Raw genomic sequence first — 21,794 nt, 5'->3', positions numbered from 1 at the left:
GTTTTCCCAAAAAAATTCCTAGTAGATATAGTATGTATTATCATAATCATAATCATTGTTGTTACTAATTTTTCTAGAACCCCATCATTCTGAGCACTGTTGATAGATTGATTGATTACTCCAAGGTAGGATGTCAGACCCAGTCGAGGCCAATCAGATGTGTTCAAAGTATGAGTGAGTGCGAGGGAGTCAACAGTAGGAACCAATGATGTTCAACTTGGAAAACAGCAGCAGCCGGCTCCTGACACATGAAGGAAGCCAGGCTATATATAGTAAGGGAAAATGAAGTTGTCATGCAGAAAGCAGCAAAAAGAAGGAGGAAAAGAGAGAGCATTCTGAAGGATTCTTCTTACTGCTTTTACTTATTCTGGAAACCCACGACTCCCCTTCTTATTTTTAAACCTTCCTTTAATGAGATAACCCAGTGTCCTTCTTATACACTCTACTTTATATCTAAGTTAACTTGAAGATAATCTACCATTTTTAACAGGAAGAATCTTGACAGATGCATTTTTTTACATATATGTACATTAAAAACTCCCTTCCCCTTTTTGGATAGAAGATTATCTTGGAGAAAATTGATATTTTTATCAGAAAACATCTATGTGACTTAAATCTTAAGTCATTTTAGGAATGCATTTGGCTACTTAGCTAAGTTTCTATTCAACTTGAAGAAATCTTGAAGGATCAATTCAAGACATATTTATTAAATTAACTCTAAAGAATTTCTTCATTATGAAAATCCTAGAATAGAAATGCTTCTAATTGGGCATAAATCTACAAGTTAAAAATGTGAAAGACTAAACTTCAATGACCTTACCATGCAATTAGAAGCAATATGATCTTGGAAAAATATGACTAAAAAGAGATACACTAAACTTAGATTTATGGTTTGAATACTGCCAAATTATGTACCTTAACTATAACCTCAGAATTTGTCTTCCAGACACCAAAAGCTCCATTGGAATTTTAAAAATTCAGAGTAGGTTAGTTTGAGAATCAAAAAACACAAGGCATTAGCTATAAAAATATCTCTAGCCAGCAACAATATATAAAGTCGTAAAAGCAAAATCACAGAATGAAAGGAAATATTGCTGATGCTGGATTAAAATCTCAGCATCACATTGGTCAGATGGCTGCCATGCAGATACCCCTTAAGCATTAAAGAGTTAGTTTTTGAGTTGTTGGCCTAATGATGTAGACTATCACAGTGGTGGATATCTTAGAAAATTATGGAAAGGCTGTGAAACATAAGGTAAAGCGTGTCATTAGGTTGATTATGTTTCCAAAAAATAATTAAAGGAACTAGTTAAATTATGGAAAGTTCACTCATGAAATAGCAATGGTATATCTATATTGAGACATAACTAAAACTCACTAACTCTTTATAAAAGGCCTGTATTCAACAATGATGAAGTTGGGCAGGGGAAAGGCAGAGGAAGTTGAGAGGAGATTTTAATTTTTTTGTGGATGGCAATAGAATATCAAATAACTAAACAAATCATTCAAGACAATCTGCTCATTCTCAAAGACTGACTCAATAAATTATGAAGTAATTATATTTAGTAAGTTGCTTGATGGATTAAAACATTTTTGTATCCTTTCCAGCAGTCATTTCTTTAAGGTAGGATGTCCTTCCAAATTTTATCCATAAGAAATAGAACATTACATAATATCAGAATTTGTAAAGTTACCTAAAGTCTAAGAACATATCGAGGATTAGCATAAACAAGGTAATATACAAGAAAATTAGATATTAAGACATCAGTAGGCATCAAGTAATTCACAATACATTTATCTTTTTCTCAAGCTCTCCATGTCACATCACTGCTCTAGATCAATGATATCAGCCTGATTCTTCAATGAGAAGACACTTGGTGACAAAGACCACAGGCATCATAAAATAATGATATTAAACACTTTTCCATAATCATAGGGGGAACCAATTGATTACATAACCAAAATATACACAAAACTCTCAAGTAGAATATAGTTAAATTCAACTTGGATGACTGTCTTCCAGGAAGAGAAAGGAATATAGTCAAAGTTTGCAAAAAGTTCTTCAAGGAGTAAGATAGATAGCAAAGTTAAGTTTATGGCCAAGAGGTAGCATTCAATCAAACATGTGGGAATTGTCAGGAAGAGAAGTACCCTGAAACTGAATGACACCTTCTCCTTGGACTAGAGCCCATGTCATGGGACAAGGAGCTATAATTATTCTTAATTTTATCTTCAGCAAATGTTTTGATGTACATTTTCTACTGAAATCTCTGAGATTTAAAACGATCCTTCATGATTTATTTTATGACTCTTTTCCATCTTCCTGAAAAACTTTAAACATGGTTATTGTTTGAAATGGGTAAGGCTTGTCCAACATATTGAAATCTAATTTTTATCATATTCTTCTGGGCTTTATTACAGAGCAATGTTCACTTCTGGATTCCATCATGATTCTGAGAACTTGGAGAGAACTGAAAGGAAGCCAAGGATGAGTAATTCAGCCAATAGCATAACCTTGTGGCATTTCGGTTCAGAGTGCAACTTTTCTTCGGAGTCATGGATAGAGAGACAGAGACACCAAAGAGGACCAGAGATAGGGGGAGGTCCTTTTGGTTGGAATATTTTAATACGGTAGATAAGATAAAGTCTTTACGATAAAGTAGGGGAGGTTCTAGGGAGAGAGACATGAATTAGGGAGCAGCACTGTCTAATTAACTTCACTCCGAGTAGCTTGGAGACTGGACCCGTCAGTGGAGGGGTGACTCAGCAGGAGTGAGAGGCACAGTGTGTGCTAGTAAACAATCATATACAATGTGCTAGTATGGAACTCAGCTCCACAGAGCACGAAGGCCCAAGTCTTATAACACAGACAAGATAAGCAAGGACTCTCACGTAACTAAACCATCTCCTCTACCGCGTGCCAATTTGAACAAAATATCAGTAAGAACTATTTCAAAAGAACCATTGCCCAATGCTTTCTAAAATAACGGATTGCAAAATATGCCAACATTCTGATTTCTTTAAAACAATTGAGCAAGCAAAGAGAAGAAATGGTAAGTAATTGAGTAAAGCTACTTTATTTTTTTTAACTTAGATTAAATGGTGGGGGGAGATGTGAACTAAAACAGCTGACAAAACTCAATTGTTGTGCTTCTTGATGGAAGAACGGGCGAAAGGAAAAATCTAAAACTAAACTTTCTTTACTTGTTCTTTTTAGCTCTATACTAGGTGTAGCCTGTAAACCAGGACTTTTACGTTAATAAAAGAGAATTCAGGCAGATATGATGTAGGATTTCTCATCTGGCTACTCTGGAAATCTAGCCCTCTTCCTCTTGGGGCTTCTGAGGCCATCCCTGGAGGACAGTGAGCAAAATATTTGCCCTTCGTTTCTCTCCAATTCCTCTGTTAAGGCGCTATTTTACTGTCCAGTTCTTATCAAGAGATACTCTGGATCTGAGAAAAATTGAGTTTAGAATTTACCCAGATGTAGATTTTTTAGTTAAGAATTTCTACACCCCTCATTCTCACCAAAGTGAATCAATGATATTATCCAATTTCGATGATAGAAAAATCAAGGTACAGAAGGCATTCACTTGCCTTAGGTTACCTCATCTGTTAAATGCTTTATCTATGAAGTAAAAATAAAAATAACAATAATAATAATAATGGCTTATAATCTTCCCAGTAACTTAGAGGCATCTACTTGGCCACATAAATAATGAAAACACAAAAGTATACTTTTAGACTGCTCAACATTGGGGAAAATAAAATCAGTATTTATTTAATAACATCTGATTCCAAAATAAGTACGAACGTCAGTATTTTCTCTCTCAGGCTTTGTTGTTAGCTATTGTCTGTTTCTGGTGTTTCATTTTTAACCAGAAGAAACATTTTGAATTTGTCAGTTCTCTATTTTATTTTACAAACTTCTGAAGACACTGTTAAGAATACCGAGAGCTATTTTAGCCTTGAGATTACATTCAGAAAGAAAAAAACAGTTGTAAATTCTGAAATGGAAATTTCTTCCATCTCTTCTAATTGATTTCGCTGGAAGTTTTATGCTTCAGTAGTGATTACATAGAAAATATGAGCAGTCTGCCGTTCGGAGAATGACTAGTATTAGAGATGTAATAATAATGAGAAAGTTCAGAGAAACTTAGGCCAACATAAAATATTATAACATACTTTTAGAGCAGCTTGCTTTAGGGGAAAGTAGGTCACTGGACCTTCGTACCCTCCCTGTTTGGAAAGTACCCGTGTGTAGCTGAATGGTCAGTATGCAGGCCTGGATAGTAAAACCTTTCGTAAACAGTTGTCGGTGTTTAGTAGACACAAGGTATGGACCAGTGTGTTTCCCCAGAGTATTTTATAGCTTGGGACAGCCCATTTTTTTCTTGCCAAATCTACCTTTTTTGCTAATGGCCCACCAAAAGAGCGGATCTGGACCCCTCATCTCTCGCTAGGCCAAAGCTGGCTCTGCTGGCATGTTGGGCTCAGAAATGCTTAGTCATTTGGACAGAGTCTCTCAGAAATAGTTCCTATTGCTTATAGCAGCTAGAAAGGCCAAGGCTCCTGCAAAAAATCTGTTTTTTTTTTTTTTTAGAGCAAGTGTCAATTTTATCACAATATACTGCACGTGAATTCCTCAGGCTCACTTTAGAAGGGGGAGATGGTTATTTTTACTGGAGCTAATGAACCTCTAGCTTGTTGATGGTATTCAATCAACATCAGCACTCATATGATTAGTAATAAGCATCTAATTTTAAAGTAAATTTGATTAATGTTGCCCTTTTTGGGAATCATCATAGTCCAATTAATCCATAGCCTGACATCTCTCACTTAGCAGTTTGAAAATGCTGAGTACTTTTAACACTGGAAACGCACAAGACATTATCATAAGGAGATAATTTCATAAAAAAAATTAGCCTCTTCAACTGGCTGAGGATTAGCAAATTCATTAGTAGAAGCAGAAATTTAATCTGGCAAAACCAAATATCTCACTTGTGTGAGGGCATGTCTAGAGATCCTGACTGGTGGCAGCAAAAACAATAAAATAATGGTCATTCTAATGAATTATAGTTCACAAAATTTGTTTCTACAGGCATTATCTGATTTTCATAACTACTATTTTATATTTTTAAAATACTAAAGTGATTATCAGAAAGAAAGGATATCTAATTTGCACTGTTGTGTGACTGGTAATTGGCCAACCTGGCATTGCGACCCATCTTAAAATACTGTGCTTTCCCCAACATCCCCCCATTAGGCATCCACAGGACACTACCCTTTATCCCACCTTGTCAGCTAAACTCAGGAAGTCACTGTTTGGGGCCAGTGTAGGTTCCCTTGTAATAACCCATATACCATCAGGTTTGGCAGGGCTTTTTATGGCTATCCTAAATAGCATATTTACCAGCATCTCCTTTTTTAGTCTAAATGATATTGGCATTTGACATTCTTCTGTTTATGCAATTTAATGAGAACAAATGCACATAAAAATGCAGAATCCGAGCCCTGTTGTTAAAACAACGTTCCCCTGATTATAAAATTATAGAAAAAGTATAAGGAAGAAAATAAATATCATCTATAAATCTATAGCACAGCAGTAACAATTCTTAAAGTTCTGCTTAATAGCCTTACGGATTTTATTCACACCCCTAAATATGTTATTTTAAATAGAAAATTAGATCATCTTATATAAACTGTCACCCTCCCCTAATACTGTATATATCATGAACATCTTTTTATATCACTGGGATTTTGTGTTAGCAAACGCAGAAAAGATTACGTTTGACTTCATATTCCATTTTTACAGCGAAAAACATCAATTTACACTAGGCATTTTCTAGCAAACACATGTGCCAAAAACTATAACTTGTAGAGATGTAGGAAAAAGAGTTCATAGAAAAAGGATAAAGTGAGAAAGGCTTTGTACAATTTATCCATGTATCAATACCGACATGTCATTTTAATTTTTATGAAGCATAAATTTCCCAGATGCTGGATACTGTAGAACTTTTTGCTAAGTGTAACTTTTCACTGCCATGGGAGACTAACGCAAACAGAGGGAAATTCTGATTATGCTGCGGTAGCTTGATAAATTTACACATTAATTGCAATGTGGAAATGGAAAGTTACTTTGTCAAAAATATGAGTATGACTGAGTGGTTGAAAATACCCCTCTACTTGAAGGGATCTTTTTCTGTGGCGTCATAGCATCCTTTAGATAACCGAGTTGTGTCTAAAGCGGTCACAGCCCAGCCCAGACCAGCAGCTCCATGTTCCTTTTGCTAAAATCTATTTCCTAGAGCCAGGGAATGACCCCAAAGGGGCACCTGTGGTTAGGGATTTATCCCTATGGGAATGATGCAGATGAAAAAGAAAAAAGAGATGAAAGAGTGTCCCATGGTAATATTTTTAAGAAGTACAGCACAGATATTTATCAATTTTATTAATTCATTCACTCATTCCACATTTATTGAGCACCTGCTTTGACTGAGCACACAGTTTCTCTTGCTAGTTATAGTGTGCGTGTGCATGTGGGCGCACACCTGCACACGTTTGTGTGTTGAATAAATGCAAATGAATAAATTAAAGACTATTATTAACATGTAATACATTTCAGACTTATTCTCTTTAAGCAATTTGTGATGTTTGTGTTGTTAAAGCTTGTGTTATTTTTTCACTTCTGGATGGAATATATGGAATGGTACATGTGTTCTTAAAATATTGGGTGGAATTTGAATCAAGTTTACATCATATATACCATGCAGCATTTTTAATACTTTCTTCAAATGGTGATTTCAGACTCTCTCTGCCTCTACTCATCATTCATTCATTTATTAAGAATCAACTGTAATTTACATAAGAATAAACTTACCTTCCAAATGGAAAGACACAAAAGTCAAAAGGACCACAGACAGAGGATCAGCCTCTATGAGGTAGGTGCAATTCATGTTGTTGTCATATTGCTTTGGGTAATTTGGAGAAACGATGTAACCTGAAGGATTAGTGAAATTACGCCCACATCCTATGGGGGAAGAAAAAGGCATTATCAGAACATTGGTTCTCACATTTGGTATCTTTTTATCAGTGAGAGAAAGACTCACATTTCCTAAATTCTCTAGAGACGTATTCCCTGAGATACTCAATGGAAGAAGCAATATCTAAGAGAACGGAGCTCTGATTTAAAAATAAATATACACGAAAAATAACATCATACATTTTTTAGAAAATGATGCAGAGTTTTGGGCTAGTAGTAGAAATTTTACCACAAATCCTGTGCAAATCACTCAACGTTAAGGTATTGAAAGAACGGATAACTTAGCAAAGATTTAATATGATTCATGTAGATGGAGAAATAAAAGTGATGAAAAGTGATTTGGATCTGATCAGTACACCTAATGGTTTAAAAATATCTCATTATATTCTTAGAAAACCACGCTATTTTCATTACCATTGTCATAATAACAACACCTGTTTTAAAAAAAAATGGGTGAATTTACTAATCCCAACTCTTATCAAATTCTCACATGAACCCCTTGTGTCAGAAATAGAGAAAACTATCTTTTTACCACTAAAATGACATATGTTTTCATAGAAGCACTAATTAATTCACGTCACTCTCTATCACATATGAAAGTATCAGTATCCTTCTAAACTGATGTTAAAACACACAGCACTACACACACAACAAACAAGTGAAACCCAAGATGGGTCTGGGGTCGCCTCCTTTACACTGCCCTCCTTCGCTCATTCATGTCTGCAAGACCCCTTCTCCGTGTTACTTCCTCTAATTCCTTTCATCAAGCCTTTTCTTAAACAGCGGTTTGAAATTAGTGGCTACTTGAGTTAATTCAGCCAACAGGTTCACACCATTGCTTCTCAGGCTTGAAAACGCTACATTTCCCACAGATGTAATTTGTGAATGGTGGTCAGAGAAGGAAGAGAAAGCCCTGAGGAAAGTGGCTCCCCAGGGTGACTGAGCATGAGAGTCACCCGGGTGAGAGCTAAAACTTGGGAAGGTCCCACATGGAAATGCTGAATTCCAAGAGGTCTGGGGTGAGGCCCCTGGAATCAGGGTGTTGTTAAAGCCACAGCCTGTGGCTAACAGGGCTCCGGGGATAGCAAATTGGGGGTTGCAGGTAGAGAACATTTACCAAGCAAGAAGCCCATGGAAATTAATATGTTTGTGGAGCATGAAGAAAGAGGACATGAATTCCAAACACTGTATACAAGTAATTAGCATGAATTGAAACAAATCATAGGAGACTTCCTGGCAGAGTTAAATTTTAAGGTTCATTTTGAGGAAAGGATGCAATTCAGTCATTATGTGCTATTATGCACCGAGGCTGACGTGGGCTAGTGGCACACAGGCCTTTCACATCATTTCTCAATTGACCTACCATTGAATTCAGTTCCATTCTCAGCGATTTTGCAGGAAAGTTGTACTCTCAGGATAAGGTGCCCAGCCACGCTCTTCCCCTTGGACTCCAGTTCCAGCCAACCCTGGTACAGCCCCCACTCTTCCCCAAGCTTGCCCGCGGCAGCCGTACCCCATCGAGGACCTCTCCGTTGGGCTTTAGGGCTACTTACGGCTTACAAAGGATGCAGAGAAGCCCTGAGCTGGAGCCTCCTGAGACTGGAACACGGCAGTGAATGCGTTTCGTGGTGTGATGATGGACCCGGGAGCCACGTTCCCACAGCCTGTGGCTAACAGGGCTTTGTCGACCTCCTCCGTTCCTGCCCACACCTAGCAAAGCCACAAACGAGACAACGCTAGAGGTTTTCCCCGTCAATGTTTTAATGTGCTTAGGCTGGAAATGAATGGTACTCAGGTGAATAGAGGCCTAAACATCATAGTAAATAAAACACATGCAAGTCTGCAATATTTTCTTCGGAGAATATTTTTTTAAGCTGCTTTTTTATAGCATATCCCATTCTTGACTCTTCCAAGGAGATTGTGTTCAGGATTTTGTGTAGCTAGGCAGTGATTTTTCTAGAAAATTGATCAGTATACAGTTTCTGCTTACCTTCTCCTCTTACCTTCACCTGATTTGGCTTGCTAGGTGACAAGGGAGACAGACAGCAATGTGTGCTACTGTGGTGCTTACCATTTCTCCCTCCGAGGATGGCAAATTGGGGGTTGCAGGTAAAGAACATTTACCAAGCAAGAAGCCCATGGAAATTAATATGTTTGTGGAGCATGAAGAAAGCGGACATGAATTCCAAACACTGTATACAAGTAATTAGCATGAATTGAAACAAATCATAGGAGACTTCCTGGCAGTGTTAAATTTTAAGGTTCATTTTGAGGAAAGGATGCAATTCAGTCATTATGTGCTATTATGCACTAAAGACTGGGTTGGCAACTCCCAAGTAGACTGGGCTGTTACTTAATTAGTTTGGCCACTTTAAAAGAAGTAATTGATAGACTCATTTGAAAAACAGTTGCTGAGGAATAAATCGTGAGCATCAAAATTCCAAAGCAAGCTAATCCTAACCTGGGGGGAGGACATTAATCACGGAATCACAAATTTAATTGCAAAATTTCAACTCTGAAAGGAGCTGTAATGCAGCTGTTGAGAGGGTATGATGAGTTGCTTGACCTATCTGGGAAGTGGTGAGGCTGCCGGAAGAAGCCCTGATGGTATGGAAGAGGCGTGGCTACTTCAAAGAAGAGAGAGAAAACTGAGTCAGGTGTGAGATGAGGCTGCGGAGTCCACGCAGGCCCTGCGGCACGTTAGAGATCTAGGCCACTGTCCTGAAAACGGCACAGAGCCACTGGAAAGCTTAAGGCTCAATGATGCTTGGTTTTTGGAAAACATTACAATATGGAGACTAGGAGGGAAAAAGAAGACGCTGGGAGATCAGCCAAGAGGGTTTTGCAGTAGTTCAGGCAAGAGATCATGGTGTCTAAAATGTTGAGTCACTCAAGGAAAATTTTGATGTTAGGTAATGAAAACACATTGAACATGTTTAACCAGAGAAGATCCCCCAAGTTGAGTGAGTCTCAACAGGGAGCAATGTTGCCCTCCCCAGGGGACATTTGGCAATGTCTGGCGGCATTTTTGATTGTCAAGTTTGGTGTGGGCAGTGGCATGTAATGAGTAGAGGCCAGGCATGCTGCTAAACATCCTATAATGCACAGGACCACCCCCCTGCCCCCCCACCCCCCAGTTAAGAATTATCTATCCAAGAAGGCAAGAAGGTAATTGGGTTTGGATTAGTCTTATGTGACTATTCAACATTTTCTTCACATCAAATTATATAAAATTACTCATTTGAACATATCACTTTCAGGAAGATTACTCAAACAAAGCAATAAAACATCAAGCCACTAAAAACACTTCTACTGGCAAATCAGTCCATAGCAGGAGGTGTGAAATAGCACTGACTCATTATTTCTCAGTTCTTTAAAGCCATTTCGTTTCAAGTGATTTTCAAACACTGGGTATCCAGCTGTTAGTCATCTTACTGAAGTCAAATTATATTTGCCATTTATTAGATATCGGAGGTGCCTGGCCTGGAGATATGAGAAGAAAAGCACAGATATCCTACCAAATACCTAAGATCAAAAAAGTCTTGGGAAAGAAACGCACACTCCCAATTTTCCCTAATATCCCCTTTGAGAATTTTTTCCCCGTTAACTGTCCAGGGAAACAATGTACAGAAGTTTTCTATCCACATTTAGTAAAATTATAAACATGACTTACTGAGAGATAGATAACTGCATAGGCTATTTTTGCAAATATTACTAAAAAGGTCAAGTGATAAGAGGTAGGACTTTGAATAAAGAATCTCAAGATCTTTAATAAAGAACTCCAAGAATGCTCAAGTGCTTGTACTTTTCTGAAGTCATTAATTAGGGACCTGACACCTCTATCTTCTGGCCCAAGAACATAAGGGTAGTAATGACAATAATGGCAAAGAGTTATTAAATATCCATTGCTGCCTTGTCAGTCAAGAACTCATTTCATTGGCTATATGACCCAGGACTCATTGAAACTGTATTGGATCTACAAAATGCCACGAAATTGTCATCAGCTCAAAAATTTTCCAACTTTTCTTAAGATTTTGTACAATTCTGCCTGGCTGCATGTGATATTTTATCATTTGAGTAATTTTTTTTTTTGGTAAGAAAGATTGGCCCTGAGCTAACATCTGTGCCAATCTTCCCCTTTTTGCTTGGGGAAGATTGTTGCTGAGCTAACGTCTTGCTCTATTTTGTATGTGGGATGCCACCACAACGTGGCTTGGTGAGTGGTGTTGTAGGTCTACATCCAGGATCTGAACACGTGAACCGCTGAGCAGCCGAAGCAAAGTGCACGAACTTAACCACTATGCCACCAGGCCAGCCCCTTGAGTAGTTTTTGCAAAAAATAAATATTTACTGAGATAACTGCAGATTCACATGCAATTGTAAGTTATAATAGAAATACCTTATGCACATTTCCCAGTTTCCCCAACATTGATATCTTGCAAAACTATAGTATATATTGTAACTAGGATATTGACGTTGATACAGTCCACCAATCTTACTCAATTTCCCAGTTTTACTTGTACTTGCACATGTGTGTCTTCAGTTATATACAAGTTACATACTATCACACTGAAGGTTCTGGACAGTTCCAGCACCACAAGGATCCCTAGAGTTGCCCTTTTACAGCCACATGCAATTGACTTCCATACCCCTGTCTCTCTAACCCAGCTGTCTGTCCTCCATTTCTAAAATATTGTCATTTCAAAAACATTACATAAATGAAAGAATATAGTATGTAACCTTTTGGAATTGGCTTTTTTCAGTTGGCAAAACTCCCTGGTGATTTGTCCAAATTGTTAGTCTGTCAATATTGAGGAGTTCTATTCCATGGTATGTATGTACCAGAGTTTGTCTAATGATTTATCTGTGGAAGGACATTTGCACTGACTCCGTTTCCGGCTATTACAAATAAAGATGCTATAAACATCTGTATAGGTTTCGGTGTAGACGTAGTTTGCATTACCCTGGGAAAAATGCCCAGGAGTGCAATTGCTGGATCTTATGGTCAGTGCATGTTTAGTTTGATAAGAAACTGCCAAACTATTTTTCACAGTGGCTGTACCATTTAACAGTCCCACTAGCAATGGATAAGCTATACAGCTTTCTGCATTCTTGCCAAAATTTGGTATTGCCAGCTCTTTTTAATGTTAGCCATTCTGATAAGTTTGTAGCAATATCTGATTGTGGTTTTTTAAATTCACACTCCCCCCAATGGCTAGTATTGTCAAACATCTTTTCATATGTTTATTTACCATCTGTGTATCCTCTTTGGTGAAATACCTGTTCATATCCTTTGCCCAGATTCTAACTGGATCCTTTGTATTTGTATTGCTGGGTTTGAGAGTTCTGCATATGCTCTAGATAGCAGTCTGTCGTTAGAGACGTAGTTTGTAAACCTTTTCTCTCCGTCTGTAGCTTGTCTTTTCATCCTCTTCACAGAGGCTTTCACGGAACAAAAGGCTTTTAATTCTGATGAGAAGAAATTTATTAATTTTCCTTTGGATGGATCGTTCTTTTGCTGTTTAGTCTAAGAACTTTTCACCTATCTCTAGGTCCCAAAGGTCTTCTGCTATTTTTTCCCTTAGAAGTTTATAGCTGTATATTTTACATTTCGGTTTAGGATCTATTTTGAGTTACTTTTTGTGTAGGGTGTGAGGTTTGAGATTGCTCACTGTAGCTGGGTCCCTCTTGCTGGTTCTGCCCACAACTTCAGGATCTCCCGGCAGAAACAGGAGTCTCGGGCCCAGCAGGGAAAAGAATGCTTCCCCAGGTTACTTAGTTTTTATAGGGCTCCAAACTGACCTCACGTGTTAGTGGTGTTGGCTTTGTCTGATGGCAGAGGGACTCCCATTCAACCCAGAGGAGAAATGGGCCTAAGTCATTTTTCAATGCCATTTGAAGAACTTGCAAGACTTTACTAACATCTACACACTTAATGTTGACTCAGTCCAAGAGAGAGAGTTCATTTGTTCCATGAAAATAGCAATTAGAAAAAGTGTATATTAAATATGCTTTATTATACACATATTTTATATACATATGGGATTTTTATTTAAACAGTAAGCATGAATCTATTAGATATAAAACATAATTTGAGAGATGGTGTAAAATAATAAATAACATCAACAATAAAAGCCACTTCTATTCATTAGTAGGTTTTATATACCAAATAGTGAGCACAATTTGTATTATATCATATTACCTCTAAGGCTTTAAGCAGTCCTGCTAAAGTAGAAATTGTTGTCTTCATTTTATGGTTGAGTAATTTAAAGTCCAAATGCTTAGCTCATAGAGGAACATTCAGGTGGTAAATACAAGAGGCTATGTGAACTCAAGGCTGATGTTCTTTCCACTAAAAGGTGCAGCCTCTTAGAGACAGAACATAGAAGATGTAAAATAGCACAGATGGAATGAATTTATAATGCAGTCATCATGGTCGTAAATCAACGAAAAGCAAAGTCACTGCCATGTGAGCAGTATTGGCAACTTTTGAGAGAGAGCGCCTTACAGATGACCCCACTGCCATCATTTCACATGGGTCTCTCATGGTCTTTTCACCTTGTGGCTCTTAAGGCCAAGGTGAAGGCTGGCAGTATTGACATCTCTAGCCTTCTGTAATTTTTATAGCATACTTTAAATGTTGCCCATAATATGTCTTATATTTGTTTTGTCCCTGAGGATCTATTAGAGAAAAACAAAGAGAGAAAACAGAAAAAAAGAAAAAAAATTTTGCCTTCTCTCTTTCGCTTCTACAGAAAGGAAGAACCATAAATGCTCATGAGAATTTAATAAGGCCAGAAAACAATCTCCTTAATTATTTTTCCTATGCATTAGCAAGTGAAAAGTCACAGGGCAATATATCTATTGTGGCTGAAATGTTAACCCCTAAGAGCTGAGGTTTCTCACGTTTTCATTCAAGAAATCCAAGCAGCAGCAAAATTGTCCTTTTCTTACTTTGAGAGGCAACGAGCCATTTCTAGTGTAAACGTTTATATGTTCACAAAACCAGATCGGCTCCAATTCAATAAACAAGCGCACTAACCTTCACAAAGCTGTTCTGACACTGTCCATCACCACTGGGGATTAGGAAGTTGCTGTCAAAGCTGATCTCCAAGTGTTTACTTTCGTGAGTAATGACCGTCCAGGAACATCTGCTGTTTTCAGGAAAATTCTGAGGCCAGTGGGGGGATTTGATTGTACCATTATCTGAATGAAATATTCCACCACAACCTTAAAAATGGTCATGGAAAAAGTCATTAATTTGTGAGGCAAATAATTTTGGTAACCCAAGACTTTTGGAGAAGACACATTTCTAGATGTGAGATTTCGGGTCATCTTTCCTTACCTGTGGGTGACTGGCCTTCGAGGCAGATATGCAACAAGAACTCTCAACAAATGTAAGGTGCATTGAATCCACACGAAGCTTCAGCTGTTACCGTTTTGTTACACTTATATGAACTCAATTGAGAACACTAATCCTTGTCATAAAGAGGATAGACTTCTATCCTGTCTTCAAAGAATAGCAGGAGTTTTTATTCCCCTTGAGGCTCCATATTATTTGTAGCCCAGAAATCCCAAGTTCTGTATTTTATTACCACCAACTCACGAGAATACAACTCTAGACTCATTGGTAATTTTACCCTAACATACAAGACTAGAGAACATGATTTTGAGGAGGGAAAAATTCTCCCATCAAGCCGCTTGGTTCATTCATATTGAAACATTCATGGATGAAAATAAATTACATGGATTGACAGAAAGAGAAATCTGAATTATTTTACCCTATTCAAATATGTACGTCAGACACGACAAAAGAAAAAAAGTACAAACTCAAAATTAAGTTCAATTAAAGAGTATTCCCTGTATCTTTTGCTTTTAAACCCTTGGAAAAGCAGTGGTTTAATGAAAGAAAGTTCGACTTATTCCATTAAGATCTTCATAATAACTCTGACTCTCCTAGAAAGAACTGCCCTGTGTGTGTGTGATATTGCAAGACTTTAAAGAAATCTTGACTAAAGTAGCTGATGCAAATTCTTGTATTTTCTGGAAATTTCCATGAAGTTCATACTTTATATGCACAAAATCTACTCTTTTGAAATCAAATCTATGATATTTTGCCACATACTACAGACAGAGCCTTCATTCTAAATCACAAACCTTATTTCATCACTTTGCTGCTCTAAACCCCATTGCTTAAGAGATAATATGGAAGCCAAGGCTCTTCTTGATGTGGACAACTCATCTTCCTTCCCTCAGCTCACCACTCAGCATTCTGCCTCCAAGCTCCCAATATGTGAAATTACTTGTGATTCCAGCACATCTTTTCTATTACTCGTCATTCCCTGGGTATGCCATGCCCTTTTGCCTATGGAGGCAGCATGGTGAAGTGTTAAGATCAAAGTTTCCAGGCTCCATTGTCTTTATTCAAATCCTGACTCTACCAATTATAGGCTACATGACCTGGGCAAATTATCAAGCCATTTATTCTGAGTTTCTACCCACGCAAAATGAAGAAAATATGAGTCAATGTTGTGTCTTCCTTACAGGGTTGCTACATGAGATGACACCTGCAGAACTGGGTCTGACAGAGAGTGGGTCCAAATGTATACTTGTTGAATAAGTTAATTAAATTTTAAAAATACCTCAATGAAAAAAGACAATGAGTGCAGAGGATCTTTCTTTTACCTAAGGTTTGTGCGCTCCACGTAGCATAAAATCCACCATTTTGCACCGAGTGGTCCGAGTTAAAAATCACCACCAGCTGGTTGGAACCAGACTGGATCGTCCTGGGATTTGAACTTCCGCAGTATTGTCCTATTATGGGCGATCCAGGAGAGCCACCATTCCTGACAGTCACAGAGTCCCAAGCACAGGTTGAATGGGCTTCAATATCAAAGTCAGTAAATGTAAGCTGCAGGAGAAAAAAGAAATAATGAGGCACTCCGAGTTATAAGTGAACTTACCTACCCAGAGTTAGATAAGATCCTCACAAATCCTTTGATTTGGTTTTAATTTATATAATTTTGTATTTAGGTCTCTTATTTAATTCTCCCCTGTCCTCGTCTCTTTTTCCTTATTGAAATTTCTCTTGGAAGTTTTGAGAGAGAATATTTCTCTAGAAACTGGAGCCATTAGGGGGACCTCCGCAGTCCCCTGGGCTTCGATGGCAACTCATAGCAAGAACATGAACACCCCTCTCTGTTGGATGAAGAATTGTCTTCTAGATATACCTCCTCCTATGCTTGACAAAGAGACTTCATTCTTCATTCACTGTAAACTTGCAGATGCCAATGTATGTACTCTCATGAGAGAATTTTAGGGAGAAAATGATCTGATTGCAGGATCAAAGCCTATTCTAAGCACTTGCTCATTAAAAAAACTCTGTTCAACACAGACACAATATTGTAGTTTTATAGTCTCCAAAGTACTGTACCCAGTCATCAGAACTCACAGTGATGGTGTGGCCTTGTGGGGCTTCCAATAACCAAGAACAGTGGGTCAAGCTGTCATAAGAGGCTGGATAGTTGGGGCTTGTGATTACTCCACTCTCACCTGTCTGTATTCCACCACAGTCTGAAATCAGATTTGTAACCCTCTAAATAAGAGAAAAGGAAAAAACAACCCTGCAAAGCCAAAGCAAGTAGTACTTACAGCTATCATTCTTTATGATTTAAAAAAAAAAATCCAGTAAATGAATAAATAGATGAAATTGGACAAAAGCACAGTAAAACTGGGGAGAAGATCGGAAATAAACAGAATCCCATACAATGTTAATTACACAGAATCACATAGTGAAAACAGGCTCAAGTTTAGTACAAAGGAGAAGGAAGATAATCTGTACCATAAATGGGGAATAATTAGATGTGTGTTTAACTGACAGTAAATGCACTAGGGACAAAGTAAATAATATTGCCTTTCTTGAAAAAACTAGGCCAATGAAAATAAATATAAGCTTGAAGAATATGATCAGCACCATAATTAAAGACTTTGTCATTTGATAATAAGCACGTGTGTCTGGAGTCAGCTATCAAAGTAGACATTAGCACAGGAAGTTGAAAAACGGATCTATTTCTAAAGCACAGTATGATCTGAGGCTCCACACGAGTAATGCTGCTCCTGATGCCTGACTCTTTTCTTTCAATTTGATAAAGAAAAAACAAACAGCGAGATGGTGGATTGAGCTGATAACCAATCTTGCTCCTTCCCCCAATCAACCATTTGATTATAACTCAAAGAAATGTTAGATAAAACTATAACCAAAACATATTTTGAGTTATAGCCAAACTTAAAGGAAAGAAAGGAGTCTCTAAAATCTATAAACAATGAGTGTATTCAAATTCCAATGAGAAATCTCAAAGAGAAAGTGTGACAGCCAGAGAGGATATAGAACCAAGATGTGGACCCCAGAGGTTTTGATAACCAGGCCGAAAGAGAACACATGGCTTTGGACCCCCACAAAAGGAAGAGCTGGAGCTGAGTCTTTTACATAAAGTTGGGAATCTGGAAGGACTGTCCTGTTAGTGAAAAAGGACTGGAAAAACTTCAATGGCCTGGAGAAGCAGCAAGGATAGTGCCCTTTCTTGGGCTAAATTTTCAGGCACAAACCAAATGTTACAGATGCAAATTCAACACAAAACATTAGCAAATAATATCCAGTAATGTGTTCAAAACACACATCATGACCCAGTACAGTTTATCCTGGAAATGAAGGGATGGTTTAACAAGAGAAAAGTCTTTCAATATAATTTATCACATTAACATATTAAAGGAGGAAAAAAGAGGATCACCTCAATATGCAGAAAAATCATTTGATAACACCCATTACACCATTATACTCATTCACAGTAAAAAAAAAAAAATTTGTACACTAAGAATTGAAGGGACATTATTTAATGTGATAAAGAGTATTTCTTGAAAATCTGAGAGCAACCAATATAATTAACAATGAAATGTCATAAACATTCACATTCAGGTCAAAAACAAGATGCTATCATCCCTTCCATCCAACATTATGACTGTGGCCTTAGCCAGTGAAATAGACAAGAAAAAGAAATAAAGCTTTGGGGTCAACAGAAGAAAAGTACTATCATTTGCATAAGATATGATTGTTTACATAGAAAAACCAAAGATAATCTAGACAAACTACTAAAACTAATAAGACTATAGCGAGATCTCTGGGCTACAGATGAATGTATAAAAATCTTAAAATTTCTGGGTATCAGCAACAGCAATTAGAAAACAGCAATTAGAACAGGTAATTTAGAGCGTCTCATTGACGTTAGCTACCAAAACCAATAGCTACCTAGAAATAAGCCTGCCAAATATATGTGAGATCTTTATGGAAAAAATTATTATCTATTATTTTATTGCCAGAGTTTGAGAGCTTAATCATAAGTCTTACCTGTAAAGGAGTACTCTGCATGGAAGCCAACATGCTCTACACGTTCATTGGTGACAAAGTGTATCCATACCTGAGGATAAGGTATAACCAATGGCATTGCAGGGCTTGAAGGACCACAAAGCCTCCACATCAGAGGCCCATCAGCATTACCTGAACAAAACAACATGACAAGTGCCATTGTTTGTATAACTTTTGAGAAATACAGTTGATGAATTCAGAAGGAATAAACAATAAAAAACATTTCAAGATATTCATTGACATTCATCTAAATTCTCCTTTAGTAGCAGACCTTTCATAGATTTCCTTTCTATCTTTGTCCACTGCAAAAGAAATATATGTGTACAAAATATTTACCTCCAAAAGGGTAAAAAACAAACAAAAATATGCTTTTTTGATATGAGCTTCATTCTCTATTGTATGTGCTGTTTTGTCCCAATTTGTGTTTTCATAATTATTTTAGCATAAAATTTTGTGATATCATGGAACTCAGTGAAACTTGGACAACACAGATGTTACTTTCCTCCACTAAGGAGCATCAATGTAATGATAGGAGCAATTTGATGGCTAACCTGTGCCTTGACTACAGGAAAAAGCTAAAATGGATTCATCTCCCATGAATGCAGATTTTTAAAAACTCTCAAGAAAATTATGGTTTACCAAGTGCAGCTCAATCCATTTCTACCATGAAAACAAAGACAAACTTGACTGCTTTGGGCATAATTCCCCAAACAGCTTCCATGTGCTTCTCCATCTGGTACATCGCAAAACTTCTTTGGACTTCTAAGTCCTAAGTAGAATTCCACAGCCTCTTTGGTGAGTCCTGGAAACCACCAACACATTCTGACCACTTTATGTTCTAGTGTCTGAGGAAAGGAGCCTTGAACAGTAGATGAAAGTTGAAGGGACCACGTGAACTCACTAACAGAAAGACAAACCAGAATCTCTCCTGGGTAAATCTCACATCAATTGAATTATAGGATCTAGCTGTAAACACCGGTCCATCCCACTCACTGTTCATAGGGCATTGTTTTCCTCAGCTGGGCATACACAGAATTACCACTTTGTCTGACAACATTCTTTTGGATATTATGTACATGTATTATAGCCATTTGACTCCTTTCCAATGTTGGTGGTCTTCAAGCATAAGAGGGTACTGTAGATAAATGGGAGAACGTGCTCCTTGATTGAACTCACCCACTCGGAATTCTAGGACATCAAACTGACAGTCTTGGTGACTTTCTAGGTAAAAATCCTCAAAACGAATGTAGATGGATGAATTTCCCTGATTTGGATTGCTGACAGTCCATTCACAGTTTAGGTTTCTCGGGTAATTACTGACTCCATTATAGCCAGGAGAAGTAAAGTTTCCTTCAGGAGAATTTGCAAGAGACCCGCCACACACTAAGGAAACAGGAAGCAACAGAGAAAGTAGCAGCAAGATTCACGCCATCATAGAAGATACAAATAATAAAGAAAATAGCAACAGCAACATTTTTATTGCTTTGACTTGTTTTTCGAGGCGAAGTCAAGGTTGTGGGTGAAGGGCTGGCACATGCATGCAAACAATGGAAGAAGTTTCTGTGGGTTTAGAAAGAAAGATGAGCAAAAATAAGCAGCTCCTTTATTTCCCTGTAGATTAGGGTGGGGTTTGGCTGTGCATCAGTCTCCTAATTTAGGTCTATTGTTCGCTAATATTTAATTTAGAGGAATATCTAAATATAAGGGTGGTCCCAATGGCTCCTGGTTAGCATTTCTCCACCTCACCTAAGAATTTATTTGAATCAAACAGATAATATAACATTGGAGCACCAATGAATTTGCCCCTTTTAATAGGGAACGAATGCTCCTTGTATCAATGAAATAACTTAAATGATTTTTTAAATATTCAGTTCCACTCTTCCTAAATTTTAAAACTCTTAGATAATAACACCAATCCAGAAAGTAGGACAGATTTAGAATAGAAAGGCGATATCTTGCTTAATTTTTAAATACTCTACATCAAATGTGAACCCCTCATTCATTTACAATGGCAATATATATATGGATGGATGACTAAGAAACAGTAAAATCTGTCTGTCTTCAATTAAATTAGTTACTCTCTGGGAGTAAGTCACCTTCTAAGAGGTAGATGATGTCTTTCAACACAAAATAATTAACCAAGGACTGCGGAACTGGCAACCAACTGTAATGGTGACATAGCATGGAATTGAGCTAGCAGCTTTTCTAAATACTTCTAAAAGTATTTTTAAAAGTTTTTAATTCGCATTGGCAGTTTTCTCTCCAAAACCAGAGGGGTTTTTTTTGGTCTGGCATGGGTTTTCTAACTGGTTATGTATGCTTGTCTTATGTAGAGACCCCAGGTATAACTGTGACCACTAAAGGGAAAATAGATGGCTCTGCTGCTGTTGGCAGTAGCTGTGGGGCATTTGCAATGCATATGACTGAAATAGATGTATTTATAACATCCTATATTACCTGCATCTTCACTGGATGTGTAGGAAGCAGAGAAGCCTCCATATGGCCTGGATCCATCAGTGAAATAAATGACTTTCATAGTATTTCCTGAAGATTTGATCTCGTTGCTGACGTTCACGCTGCTACACATTTTCTCTAGCTGAGGTGAGTTACTTCTAATGCCATTGAACACCTGTTGGAAAACAGTTTAACCTTTAGACACGCAGTCCATCTTACCGGATATTTCCTAGAAGGTTATATTCCCAGTCCAGACACACTTCCTTCTAAGGAAACCCTATGCTACAATGAATTACTTAACAATATGGGCTCCTAGCCCAGTGCCATAAGCCACTATGTTATCTGGAGCATATTTTGTGGCCTCAGGGTCATTTCACTAAAATGAAAGTATTGCAGTCATGTCCTCCTGCCACGTGGGGACAAATGAAAAACTGCTGTACTCTTTGCAACTGGAAACTGTGCCCTAAATGTCAAGCAGAACTGCCAGCCTGCTTACGTCCTAGTTCACAGAGTTCACTGACGGGCAATTTTTCTTAACAATGCATCAGGACCTTTGATATTTAGAATGAAGGCTTAAATGTTAGTCTCTGATGATTTGTAGTATGTAATGACCCAAATATTTTATTTTATTCATTTATTTTTTTGTTTTAATTTTTTTAAGATTTTTTTTAAAATTTTATTTTTCCTTTTTCTCCCCAAAGCCCCCTGGTACATAGTTGTGTATTTTTAGTTGTGGGTCCTTCTAGTTGTGGCATGTGGGATGCCACCTCAGCATGGCTTGATGAGTGGTGCCATGTCCGTGCCCAGGATTCGAACTGGTGAAATTCTGGGCCGCCGAAGCGGAGCGTGTGAACTTAACCACTCGGCCACGGGGCCGGC

General features: G+C 37.7%; 1 protein-coding gene and 1 long non-coding RNA gene across 3 annotated transcripts in view; one reads left to right on the top strand and one right to left on the bottom strand.

The window, feature by feature from the left end:
• The window catches only part of CUBN (cubilin), a 256,261-nt gene that overhangs the window by 50,174 nt on the left and 184,293 nt on the right, over positions 1-21,794 (bottom strand). For both annotated transcript variants that reach the window (XM_070254934.1, XM_023632206.2), the window contains 8 exons: positions 20,919-21,090; positions 19,638-19,844; positions 18,444-18,593; positions 16,494-16,615; positions 15,728-15,953; positions 14,085-14,272; positions 8,596-8,752; positions 6,881-7,030 (listed from right to left, as the gene is read on the bottom strand). In XM_070254934.1, coding sequence (XP_070111035.1) covers positions 6,881-7,030; positions 8,596-8,752; positions 14,085-14,272; positions 15,728-15,953; positions 16,494-16,615; positions 18,444-18,593; positions 19,638-19,844; positions 20,919-21,090 — 1,372 coding nt within the window. The remainder of the gene's footprint in view (positions 1-6,880; positions 7,031-8,595; positions 8,753-14,084; positions 14,273-15,727; positions 15,954-16,493; positions 16,616-18,443; positions 18,594-19,637; positions 19,845-20,918; positions 21,091-21,794) is intronic.
• LOC138921377 (uncharacterized) overlaps positions 2,710-21,794 on the top strand; it is a 42,046-nt gene continuing 22,961 nt past the window's right edge. The window contains exons 1-2 of the long non-coding RNA XR_011433910.1: positions 2,710-3,053; positions 6,808-6,941. This is a non-coding gene — a long non-coding RNA (uncharacterized lncRNA). The remainder of the gene's footprint in view (positions 3,054-6,807; positions 6,942-21,794) is intronic.

Source organism: Equus caballus, chromosome 29 (assembly GCF_041296265.1).
Source record: "Equus caballus isolate H_3958 breed thoroughbred chromosome 29, TB-T2T, whole genome shotgun sequence".
NCBI classification, from domain to species: Eukaryota; Metazoa; Chordata; class Mammalia; order Perissodactyla; family Equidae; genus Equus; species Equus caballus.
Note: the sequence above shows the minus strand (reverse complement) of the source record. Positions and strands in the feature narration are given on the sequence as shown.